The sequence below is a fragment of the Antedon mediterranea genome, chromosome 6 (genome assembly GCF_964355755.1).
Source record: "Antedon mediterranea chromosome 6, ecAntMedi1.1, whole genome shotgun sequence".
In the NCBI taxonomy this organism is placed as follows: Eukaryota; Metazoa; Echinodermata; class Crinoidea; order Comatulida; family Antedonidae; genus Antedon; species Antedon mediterranea.
This window is the reverse complement of record NC_092675.1, coordinates 16,520,680-16,533,779: the sequence shown is the minus strand read 5'-3', so window position 1 is coordinate 16,533,779 and position 13,100 is coordinate 16,520,680. Positions and strand designations below refer to the sequence as shown.

Sequence of the window (13,100 nt, the reverse complement as noted above, 5' to 3'; positions counted from 1 at the left end):
TAGAAAAGGTGTATTTTTTTAATTTTGAGAGAAGTATCTTAGGGGAAGCAGATTTTAAAATGGAGGGTGGTAGGTTGTCCCATAGGGTGGGTCCAGATTATCGAATGTTATGTTGGAAAGAATTTGTGGGAGGGTATAGATAATTTATTTTTAGTACGTGTGTGATGGGAATGATAGAAGGAATTGGAAGTAAATAGATAACAAAGATGGTGAGGAAGGATGTTGTTTAAGGCAGAGTAGACAAAAATGGTTTGTTGAATTAAATTGATATCATTAAGTTTGATGAGATTAAGATTTGAAAATAAATGAGAGGAATGGGAAAGCGAAGGCGCGCCAGATATAATTCTTATAGCCTTCTTTTGGAGGGTATGCAATTTATTAAGGTTTGTGGGGTATGTGTTGCACCAAACAATATTACAATAACTCAAATAGGGAAGAATCATAGAGCAATACAGGATGCGTAGGATATTAGTGAGTAAATATGAAGACAAACGAAAAATAATACCAAGGCTTTTGGAAATTTTGTTTTCAGTTACACTAATATGTGTTTTCCACGTCAGGCCAGAGTCAAGATAAACACCTAAGAATTTTGCTGATTGAACAGAGGGGATGTTTATATTTTCAATGGTAATATTGTATAGTGATGGGTCAACATTTTTTAACTTCTGGGGAGTCCCAAACAGGATGAAGTTACATTTTTTATGGTTTATAGAAAGTTTATTAGCAGCAAAGTATTGGGACAACATCTCTAGGTGGGAGTTGGTAGTATTAAACAGAGTTTGGATTTCAGGGTGAGAATAAGTGACAGTTGTGTCGTCAGCGTATAGGTAAAAATCAAGTAATGTGGAAGAAAGATAGATATCGTTAATGTACAGAATAAATAAAAGGGGACCGAGTAAGGAGCCTTGGGGAACACCACAAGTTACATGATTGAAGTTAGAGATTGAATTGGAGAATTTTGTGCATTGGACACGATTAGAGAGGTAACTTTTGAAGAGATTTAATGCAGGGCCACGGATTCCATAGTGAGATAATTTGAATAAGAGTATATTGTGATCAATTATATCGAAAGCCTTGGAGAGGTCTATAAAAATTCCTAATGTGAGGTGACGGTCTTCGAAACCATCAACAATTTTATTAGTTAGGTCGATTAGAGCAGATGCAGTATTGTGGCTTTTTCTGAATCTAAATTGTTTTTTGTAGAGAATGTTGTATTTATTTATGAATGAGGACGTACGTTCATAAATCACTCTCTCCAAGGCTTTCGAGAAAATTGAAAGAATTGAGATAGGACGATAGTTGGAGAGATCAGATTTGTTTCCGGACTTATAAATAGGAGTAACGCGCGCTATCTTCATCCTGTCTGGGAACAAACCATTAGTTAAAACAAGATTAAAAATATGGGATAAAGGGAAGGAGATCAAATTGGCGACATATTTAATGGGTTTAATTTTAAAATCGTCAATGCCAGGGGATTTGTTTGTTTCAAAGGATGTGATAATTTTTATAACTTCCGTCTCATCAACTGGATTAAGAAATAAAGAATTATGAGTTGGATTTGGCAGAAAGTCTTTAAATGAGTTGTTGACATGGGGAATTTTGTTAGCAAGGGAGGGACCGATTTCTACAAAGTATTTGTTAAAAGCATTACATATTGTATTGGGATCTTTAGTCAGTTCACCGTTACAGTTGATAGGGATATCAGAGTTTCGATTATTGGGGTTTTTGAGTAGTGAATTGATGGTTTTCCAGGTTGCCTTGATATTACTTTTATGTTTAATGAAAGTGTCCTTGTAATGTAATTTTTTAGCCAGTTTGACCAAAGTATTTAGTTTATTGCGAAATTTTTTGTATGTTTTTTCATTGGCGACAGAAGGACAGTGGAGGAATTTAGAATAAAGTTTGTGTTTATATTTAACTGAATTTAGCAATCCATTAGTCATCCAGGATTTTTTTATTTTTTGGAGGGGAAAGTGTTTATTATAAAGTGATTTTAATTTATTGTCAAAATTATTAAATGCAGTGTTGGGATCGTCAGTGTTTATATGCAGTGTTGGGATCGTCAGTGTTTATATGCAGTGTTGGGATCGTCAGTGTTTATATGCAGTGTTGGGATCGTCAGTGTTTATAACTTCAAGCCATTGTTGTGAAGCCACATCAATGCGAAAGTTTTGCAGGGATGTATAGTTTATTTTTCTGAACTCATGAATCTCTTCCCTATTTGAGCCAGTTGAAACATTATTAATAAAGAAATATTGAAAACAGGAAGATCATCAGAGATATCACAATACAGTAAACCACTTATGTTGTGATGATCGAACTGATTTGTAAAAATGTTGTCAAGCAGAGTAGCAGTGGTTTTAGATATACGGGATGGTTTGTGAATACTAAACAGTGAATTTATAAAATGGCGAGCTTCATTATCAAATTCATATTTGAGAATGTCAATATTGAAATCGCCAAGGATATACACAATCTTGTTTCCTTTGGATAATGTGGAAAGAACAGAATCTACTTCATCTGAAAATGTGTTTGGGTCAAAAAAAGGGGGGAGGGGGGGGCCTATAAACTGTTCCAATTACAATGTTTTTTTAATTTGGTCTGGTAATTTCGATAAAAATTGATTCGCATGTAGAGGGGTGTAGAGTCAAGTCATTTCTTGTGGAATACTGAAGGCTATCACGAATATACATGGCAACGCCACCACCGACTTTATGGTCTCTGTGATTTGCAGTAAAATGGTAATTAGGGAGCTGTACAAGAGGGTTATCATATTTAAGCCAGGTTTCACTTACACCAATGACATCAAATTGATGCTTTGTTGCTTCTAAGAGTTGTTTAATTTGATCAATGTTTTTAAGGATACTTCTAGAGTTAAAATGAATTGTAGAAAAGCAGTCCGATTTAGTATTCGGGAATGAGTTGGGGTAGTAGTATTGAGATAAGTTTTGGTCGTTAGAGAAAAAATGTGTATCAGGATCAATATTAGTAGTAAAATTGTCAGAATCATTTAAAAAGGGTGAAAAAATTAGGTTGGTTAGTCGGTCATGTTCCGAGGTGCTAGAGTCTATATCATTTGCATAGTACATACCAAAAAAAAATATGTGTTACAAAAACAAAAAACTACGACTTAACGTACTTAAAAAAGAGAGGAAAAAACAGAATCAAAATTGCAATTTAACATTTGGTTAAAATTAAGTTAACTGCAGATATTGATAACAAAAAAAAATGATATGATGAATGAAAACAGCAACAAACAAAAATTTTTAAAAATTAAAATTTAAAATGATGGAGACGTGTATTTATGTTTAAAGTGTTAAATTATTATTATTTTCCATTCAAAAAGTATATAAGTTATCTTGATGCTTGGCATTGTTTCCCTGGCTGACCACTTCCTCTTCTCTTCTGTCCACTTCATCTTCTTCATGCCTCTCATTCGTGATCCAGCCACTCTCACCAGTTTAATAATAAAAACATTGTCAAACAAAAGTTAATGATGAAAATAGAAGTAGTAATTATGATTATCAAAATAATGATTGATAAATGAAATTAATATGATGAATAATATGAAGGAAAAAGAAGAGCGTCTTTTATGAATGTTGTTTTCAGTTATGAGTTTGTGTTAAGTAAGGAATACTTAGCTGTTTGTTGATCCGTTCCTGATTTGGGCGGAAACTCAAAGATGGTTGAGGTCAGAATCTGATCTGATGACGATCTTTTTCTTGTTCTTTAGCAGACAGTGTACTCTTCCATCTGTGGACCTGGCAGCTTCAACCGATTCACTACGTGTTGCTAGATGTAACAGATTTAAGTGTCTCAATGTTAGGTTCTCAGTAATTGAGTAACCAGATTTTTTTAGTTGTCATTTATTGCGAAAAACATCAGAGCGAGTGCGATATGAGGTAAATTTAATAATGATAGGTCTTGGTTTGGATTTAGATACATCGGTGCCAGGATTTAGTTTCTTTCTGCCTAAACGATGTGTGCGATCAATATCACAAAGTTCAACCCCTTCTGAGATCTTTGTTGTTATTACGTCAAGTGCCAGTGTATCTGTATTTTCCTTAAAAGACTCTGGAACACCATGTAATAGTAGACAGTTACGTCTGCTATACTGTTCTAATTCATCGAGTTTATCCCCCATTGCTCTGTTTTCAGCTAATAAAGTGTCATTCTGTTCACGAAGATTAGATATGTTTGCCGCCGTTACACCGTTGTCCATGGCAACGCTGTCATAAACACTGTCAGTAACCTGATCAACTATAGATTTGCTGATTTCGGCGATTAGCGTTTTACTATCACATACAGCTTTAATTATTGTAAATTAAGACAGTAAGAACCCTTAAACAGACGTAGGACCGGCCCAACAAAGTGTCCTCAGAATAGAAGTGTCCCCAGACTAGAAATGTCCCTGAATAAAAGTGTCCTCAGAATAGAAGTGTCAACAGAATAGAAGTGTCCTCAGAATAGAAGTGTCCCCTAAATAGAAGTGTCCTCAGAATAGAAGTGTCCTGAGAATAGAGGTGTCCCCTAAATAGAAGTGTCCTCAGAATAGAAGTGTCCTCAGAATAGAAGTGTCCACATAATAGAAGTGTCCACATAATAGAAGTGTCCCCAGAATAGAAATGTCCCATGAATAGAGGTGTCCCATGAATAGAAGTGTCCACATAATAGAAGTGTCCACATAATAGAAGTGTCCTCAGAATAGAAGTGTCCACATAATAGAAGTGTCCTCAGAATAGAAGTGTGCTCAGAATAGAAGTGTCCTCAGAATAAAAGTGTCCTCAGAATAGAAGTGTCCCCTAAATAGAAGTGTCCCCTAAATAGAAGTGTCCACATAATAGAAGTGTCCTCAGAATAGAAGTGTCCTCAGAATAGAAGTGTCCTTTAGAGTAGAAGTGTCCTCAGAATAGAGGTGTCCTCAGAATAGAAGTGTCCTCAGAATAGAAGTGTCCTTTAGAGTAGAGGTGTCCTTTAGAGTAGAAGTGTCCTTAGAATAGAAGTGTCCTCAGAATAGAGGTGTCCTCAGAATAGAGGTGTCCCATGAATAGAAGTGTGCTCAGAATAGAAGTGTGCTCAGAATAGAAGTGTCCTCAGAATAGAGGTGTCCTCAGAATAGAGGTGTCCTCAGAATAAAAGTGTCCTCAGAATAGAAGTGTCCTCAGAATAGAAGTGTCCTCAGAATAGAAGTGTCCTCAGAATAGAAGTGTCCTCAGAATAGAAGTGTCCTCAGAATAGAAGTGTCCCATGAATAGAAGTGTCCCATGAATAGAAGTGTCCCATGAATAGAAGTGTGCTCAGAATAGAAGTGTGCTCAGAATAGAAGTGTCCACATAATAGAAGTGTCCTCAGAATAGAAGTGTCCTCAGAATAGAAGTGTCCACATAATAGAAGTGTCCTCAGAATAGAAGTGTGCTCAGAATAGAAGTGTCCTCAGAATAAAAGTGTCCTCAGAATAGAAGTGTCCCCTAAATAGAAGTGTCCCCTAAATAGAAGTGTCCACATAATAGAAGTGTCCTCAGAATAGAAGTGTCCTCAGAATAGAAGTGTCCTTTAGAGTAGAAGTGTCCTCAGAATAGAGGTGTCCTCAGAATAGAAGTGTCCTCAGAATAGAAGTGTCCTTTAGAGTAGAAGTGTCCTTAGAATAGAAGTGTCCTCAGAATAGAGGTGTCCTCAGAATAGAGGTGTCCCATGAATAGAAGTGTGCTCAGAATAGAAGTGTCCTCAGAATAGAGGTGTCCTCAGAATAAAAGTGTCCTCAGAATAGAAGTGTCCTCAGAATAGAAGTGTCCTCAGAATAGAAGTGTCCTCAGAATAGAAGTGTCCTCAGAATAGAAGTGTCCTCAGAATAGAAGTGTCCTCAGAATAGAAGTGTCCCATGAATAGAAGTGTCCCATGAATAGAAGTGTCCCATGAATAGAAGTGTGCTCAGAATAGAAGTGTGCTCAGAATAGAAGTGTGCTCAGAATAAAAGTGTCCTCAGAATAAAAGTGTCCTCAGAATAAAAGTGTCCTCAGAATAGAAGTGTCCTCAGAATAGAAGTGTCCTCAGAATAGAAGTGTCCTCAGAATAGAAGTGTCCTCAGAATAGAAGTGTCCTCAGAATAGAGGTGTCCTCAGAATAGAGGTGTCCTCAGAATAGAGGTGTCCTCAGAATAGAGGTGTCCTCAGAATAGAAGTGTCCCATGAATAGAAGTAGACTCTACTGTAAAACATACAGTATATTGCTGCATTTCATGAGATAGTGACCCTATTGGCATTCTACTCTACAATTTTCTCCAAAATGAATTTGCATACTACTGCATCTATATATTAATGCTACTAAATGGTTCGCGTATTCTACGTATCTCCTCCAAAACCACTGAACGGTACGTGCTCACATTTGGCACACTGATATTTATTGATGGGCCGCACACGATAGACTATGTCACTTTCTTGAATTTTAAGGATAAACACTAAAAAAAAGGAAAAAATGGCAGTAATTTGACGTCTCAGCGACCATGTTACGTCACTGTATAAACTACGCAACCTCCTGTGTTGTGTACCGCCATGGCCGGATCTACAAATACCATGCGGGCAGCTGTCTTTAGTCAACCGTATCGAATGATCGTGTCATTGAAGTTTTAATTAATTACACCTATTCTTTGAACAGAATGACCGTAAATCACGGTTTGGCTCAGTGAGCAAATCGCCGTAACCATTGATATCAATGCTTAGTATGTTCGAGTTCAATTCGCGACATGTGTAATTACCACCGGTTTTAAAGCTAAAAATCAAAACTAGACCACAATGTAAATTTACAAAACTAGCAAAAAAAAGATAAAAAACTTCAAAAACAAAAAAATTGCAAAATACAAAAAACATGAAAAAAATTGTAAATGTAAAAAAAAACCCCAAAACACACAACCCAAATGGGTGTCATGTTTCCACAAAATATCAACGAAAAATACACCCAAAAAAAATCTGAGCGCATCATTTACTTTCGGACACTTTTTGTGTCCGTAAGTTAATTCATATTATTCATATTTTATCATTAAAATGTTTTAATCTACCGACTGATTGACATACTTAAACGTGCACCTCTCTTGCACATTGTCACTTTCATATCCTATATCCAGTATTGCGCTTTTATACTTAATCCTCCCATGCAAATTATTATTAAGGCAGACAAAACCGTGCGGAGCACGAGTTACTGCCATAGACCACAATTTAATTACAGAAGTAGCAAATAGCTATTACAAATCTCTCTCACAAAATAATTGTAAAATATCAAAACCATTGAAATGAAATAAAATGTAAATTAATAAAAATGAACACAACCAAAACGATTCCAAATGGTTTTATATATTGTTGAACATTAAAACAACATAACAATTCGTGTTTCCACATCAATGTTTTTAATCGATTTATGTTAAACATTTTTTTATTTTATCTATATGTATCAAATAATTAATACACCACGAAAAAACCCAAAATAATATAGTTTGGCATTTTATACTTTCGTTAGTGTTTGCACGCATGATCTAATTCACACAGCACACTTTTTCTGAACAGTCAAAAGTAAAGTAAAAAATTCCATATCCAGTATTGCTTTCATTTTTCAGTCTACATGTATTTCAAAGTGAAGGGATAGTGTATAACAAAATCAATGGCCGACGTAAATACAGTAGTTACAATTTGTTTTTTTTTTAATAATTTTTCAGAGTACTTTTATCAGAGTGCGCTTTTATTATACTTGCCCATGCAAAGTATATAACCATGGATAGGGCAGAAAAAGACCATGCGAAGCACGGGTTACTACTAGTCTAATTAAATTCAGGTGACTAGGTTGGAGAGATTCTTTCAGTTAAGCAATGTCAATTGACCTGGAATAACTAAATGAACAATTTTTTTTTTCAAACATATGTTCTATTCTGGAGATGATATATAAAATTGATTTTAATAAGATATCATACAAAACAAAATCAATGTGAAAATTGTAACTACAAGGTTGTATTATATTATATCATCAATATTGGTATTTGAATTGTCAAATTAAATTCATATTGAATTTTCGTGGCGTAAATTAGCTACTGTGCAGTGCAGTATATGGAGAGCCATCTCGATAGTGCTTTGCACTCATGGCAATCCTCAGGGTGCTGCACCGCTGTCTTGTTGTAATGTATTTTTAAATACATTACAAATGCAGAATCCGCGGCTACCCAACTATCTACTATAGTAACTGACAACGAATTAAAACATCCAAATGCAACGATAGTGCTTTGCACTCATGGCAATCCTCAGGGTGCTGCACCGCTGTCTTGTTGTAATGTATTTTTAAATACATTACAAATGCAGAATCCGCGGCTACCCAACTATCTACTATAGTAACTGACAACGAATTAAAACATCCAAATGCAACTTCCATAATATTAGGTGATTTCAACCACGTAAATTTGAAGAAAACGCTCCCCAAATTGTTTCAACATGTTACGGTTGCGACCCGGAACAATAACATCTTGGATCATTGTTATACAACAATTAAAGATTCTTACAGGTCACTAAAGCGACCTCCACTTGGCGAGTCCGACCACAACCTAATTTACATGATACCACGATACAGATGTCAGTTTAAGCGCGAGGCTGTCAAATCACGCATGATTAGCAAATGGACACCGGATAATATTATGAAACTACAAGGCTGCTTTGATTGTACAGACTGGAATGCTTTTAAGGACAGTTCGGACATTAACTTATGTACTGAATCCGTTATTTCATATATTAAATTCTGCCAGGACATATGTATTGATAAAGACGTAGTTAAGATATATCCAAATCAAAACCCATGGTTTAATAAGTCTATTAAGGATCTGATACGAAAGAGAGACAGGGCTTTCAGATCAAATGATAAGGATCTATTTAGGAAATCAAAATACGAGTTAAGAAAGGGAATAAATAAAGCCAAGAGAGAATTTAAAAATAGGTTAGAGGAAGATATATCTTCCGGCAATTCCAGAGAGTTATGGAAAAGCTTAAATAAAATAACTAACTACAAACCAAAATCTGATAAAATTAACTCAAATGATGACCTACCCCAACGACTGAATGATTTCTTCAGTCGTTTTGACACTCCCCCTCTCCATCAAGACAATAATTATGAAAATGGTAATGATGTACCGTTAGTTGTTCTTGAAGAGAATACTTGTATTGAGTTTAGTAGATGTAAGTCAAATAAGTCAGCTGGTCCATACGGTATATCCCCTATGCTTGTTAAACATTGTTGCAAACAGATTGCCCATATTTTTACATACATTTTCAATTTCTCTCTTATATCTCAAATTATTCCGCGATGTTTTAAAGATTCTATAATAGTTCCAATTCCGAAACGTTCCCCAATCGAAACCCTGAATGATTATCGACCTATAACATTAACATCGGTTCTGATGAAATGCTTTGAACATATAGTCCTTAATTACCTAAAGGCCAAGTGTCCTCGAGATCTTGACCAATATCAGTTCGCCTATAGACCAAACCGGTCAACCGAAGATGCTGTATCGATCACTTTGCATAGGATCTTAGAGCATCTCGAACGTGATAAAAGATATGCTAGGATTTTATATATAGATTTTAGTTCAGCATTTAATACGATTGTACCGTATAAGTTACACACTAAGATGGTTGAAATCGGTTTCGATATTTCTATATGTAACTGGGTGTTAAACTTTTTAACTGATCGACCCCAACGTACTAAAGTGGGTACCATTATATCAGATAAGCGTATTATAAATATGTGTACCACAAGGCTGTGTACTGTCGCCCTTTCTTTTTACTTTATTTACCTATGACTGTGTTACCTACTACAGTAACTGTCATATCGCTAAATTTGCGGATGATACTACCATTGTAGGTCTAATCAATGATGACAGTGATGAGTTTAATTATCGCAACCAAGTTAAACGAGTTGTAGACTGGTGTAACGAAAACAATCTGTTCTTGAATGTATCTAAGACTAAAGAAATGGTTGTTGACTTCCGTAAATCACTTAATGTCAAATATCCAATATTTATTAATGGTATATCAGTTGAGTTTGTAGAAGAATTTAAATTCTTGGGTATTTATATTTCAAATGATCTGAAGTGGCATATTAACACACGTAACATTATTAGAAAGGCCCAAAGAAGAATCTACTTCCTACGTAGACTTAAATCATTTGGTATAAACTCTGAAATAATGTCGTCCTTCTATAGGTCAGTTATAGAGAGTGTAATAACGTATTCTTTAACGGTATGGTTCGGTAGAGCTACCGAAAATGAAAAGCGTGACCTAAATAGAATAGTCAAGACCGCATCGCGTATAATTGGATCTGCACAACTGCCTTTGGAGAACATATTTTCGGATCGTCTTCTGAAAAAGGCAGTGGCTATCAAAGATGATCAATTTCATCCGGCCTCTAGTATGTTTATTTATTTATTTATTTATTTCGTTTTCTTTTAGTAGGGTAGCCCTCTCAGTAATAAAATAAAACTGCTCTTCCGAGGGGCCCTACGGCACATTTAAACAAAATTTGAAAACAACTTAAACTAAACTTAAACTAAAACTAAACTTCAATGCATGTTCTCATTATTATTATACTTTTATACCATATTTAAATATATTTCAGTTGATGCGCAGCGGTCGGCGATTTCGTTCTATTAAGGCCAATAAGGCACGATTTACAAATAGTTTCTTTCCAGGATCTATTAGAGCCTTAAATATGATGTAGACACTTTTTTTTGTAATGTTTTTGTTTTTTAGTTCGTGTTGTGTCCGTTGGATATTGTGCTCCGCCAACAGAGCAAACAGAATTTCTATGTTTTTCCTAAAACAAATGATAATAAATGATACTTGACTTGACTTGACTTGATTTTTGTGCCTGAAAATTGAATAAAATAAAAAATAAAATAAAATACTGTTTTCTCATACATGTAGAACGTTTTTGCTGTACAGGATGTATTTTTTAGGTTCTAGTAGACGATTCTTCAAAAAATATTTTAGCACACATGGCATGTCATACTACATAAGCTGGAACCCACTAGTTAAAAAGAACTTGTGTCTGTATACTGCAGTATATATCATTCATAGAATGCTTATATTAGATCATTGTATTAATTGAGTAATTTGTGTTTATGTCCCATTTATAGAACAGACTTATTATACCTGTACGTTGCTTGCATACTCATAAACAGAGGAAGGTTCTAGGTATTTATGATGTACATTCCCTACAATTTTGTCCTGCCTCTAAATTTCTCAACTGCTGGTACACATACAGTAAATTCAGTCAACTGTGATTAGTGAAAGTGTGAGGCTGTTGTAGGTCTACTACAGTATGTAGGGCACCTCTATGATGAAAGTGTGAGGTGCAACATCACATGTTGTTTCAACAGGTGACAGATATAAAGTTGGGCTGGATGAAGGAACTATAACCATTGATCTTTTAGAACAGCTATGACCTTTCCATCTTTTTTGTGTTACTGAATGTGTGAGCAGGGTGTTGAATTATTGTAAAATTCTGACAAATGTGTCAAATGTTTGTGTTACATTACACACCAATTGTGTCATAGAAAAAGAAATATTAATGACATTAATGTCAGCTTTTGAGTCAGTAATTGGGTCATGATATTGCAAAATATCAATATTTTTGTGAAGAGATTGTCAGCCTTTGAAAATGTAATGATTTATGATGACAATTTAATTGAAATTTGTGCATCATAGGATGTTTTGTAACCCAGCCAACTGGATTATGATATCACAGATTATTGCCAGTTCAAAGGAGACATAATGTTTATATACATGTTAACTATTTGGTTTGGACTCACAATACCCACACCGGGTTGTTAAAATTATGTATGTAAAAAGTGTACAATTCATCTATTGCTAGTGGCACTCAGAAATCAATTCTAATTTGTACAACATTTTGGATTATGAATCATGTAATTGGGTCATGTTATGAACAAAGTTTAATAATTTGTAAACTGTTGTCTATGGCAAGCCAAGTCCACCAAAAGTCCTCAATCCAATTATCATCAACCCAAACCATTCATGTATATAAACATCAATGTAAACCTAAATCATTCACCGTCTAGTCACACCATTTTTCACGATGATTGGTCTGGCGATGAACAATTTGACATCACGATGAAGGGTTTGGTTTCACAATGAACGTTTTGGCTTCACGATGAATGATTTTCCGATGAATCGTTTGATTTGAAGACGACCGATTTGACTTCACAATAAATGGTTTGGTTTGACGATGAATATATACACCACTGACTGTCGCAGAAAACAGGACAATATTCATTTTGCTGACACACTGTCTTGCTGTCTCTCCTTCATAATTCACAGGACTGTCATGGTTCCGCTTTAGATGGTTTTATTCAATTTTGTGGAAACTCCTACTTGGAACTCAATGTGACCAAAACCAAGGAGATGATTGTAGATTTTAGGAACGAGAAAAACGCAGCCCTCGGGTATCCATCATAAATGACGAACGAGTCGATATTGTCCATTCCTTTAAATACCCTAGGTACTATATTTGAGGACAATCTCGGCTGGGAATTAAATACAGAGGCAATAGTAAAGAAAGGACACAAGAGACTTTATCTGTTAAGGAAGCTGAACTATTTTAGTGTCGATAAAGTAATGTGTAGGGTTTTTATAATTCCTTTATTGAGAACGTTTTAACCTTTTCCTTTATATGCTGGTTTTTTAGTTTTAGGGTAAAAGAGAGAAACTCACTACAAAGAATTATTAACTTAAGTTCTAAATTAATAGGTTGTCAACTTCGTAGCTTATCTTCTTTTTGTGACATGCAAACTCTAGAAAAAAGTAGAGCTATTCTAAATTTAAAGGTTGTTATTTAAATGTCGATGTTGCTTCTCTTTTCTTTCATGAATAGTGTGTCATGGCGGTGGCACTTGAATCCACGCTTGAGGTTGTATAGTAATAAAGTTTTAAAAATCATAACTGTACAGGATTTGTCATGTTGGTCTATACATTTCACTAATAGTCAAGTGATTTTTTTACAGTCTATTTTTCATTTGTTTTTATATTGAATTTTATTTTGTATTTCATTTATACAGTAGA

The 13,100-nt window shown here is 35.0% G+C and overlaps 1 protein-coding gene across 1 annotated transcript; it reads right to left on the bottom strand.

Annotated features, from left to right (window-relative positions):
• Nucleotides 1-3,663: 3,663 nt before the first annotated feature.
• Nucleotides 3,664-4,222, bottom strand: LOC140052446 (uncharacterized). The gene is made up of 2 exons (XM_072098058.1): nucleotides 3,944-4,222; nucleotides 3,664-3,862 (listed from the first exon to the last, which is right to left on the bottom strand). The coding sequence occupies exons 1-2, from the start codon at nucleotides 4,220-4,222 to the stop codon at nucleotides 3,677-3,679; spliced, it is 465 nt and encodes a 154-aa protein (XP_071954159.1). The 3' UTR covers nucleotides 3,664-3,676.
• Between the last annotated feature and the right edge of the window lie 8,878 nt (nucleotides 4,223-13,100).

What these genes read in the sequence shown, in the direction of transcription:
- LOC140052446 (XM_072098058.1), bottom strand. Translation starts at nt 4,222, where the DNA reads ATGGACAACGGTGTAACGGCGGCAAACATATCTAATCTTCGTGAACAG. An exon ending in AACTAAATCCTGGCACCGAT is followed by an intron (nt 3,863 to 3,943) that starts GTATCTAAATCC and finishes CGCAATAAATGA; the next exon opens with CAACTAAAAAAATCTGGTTA.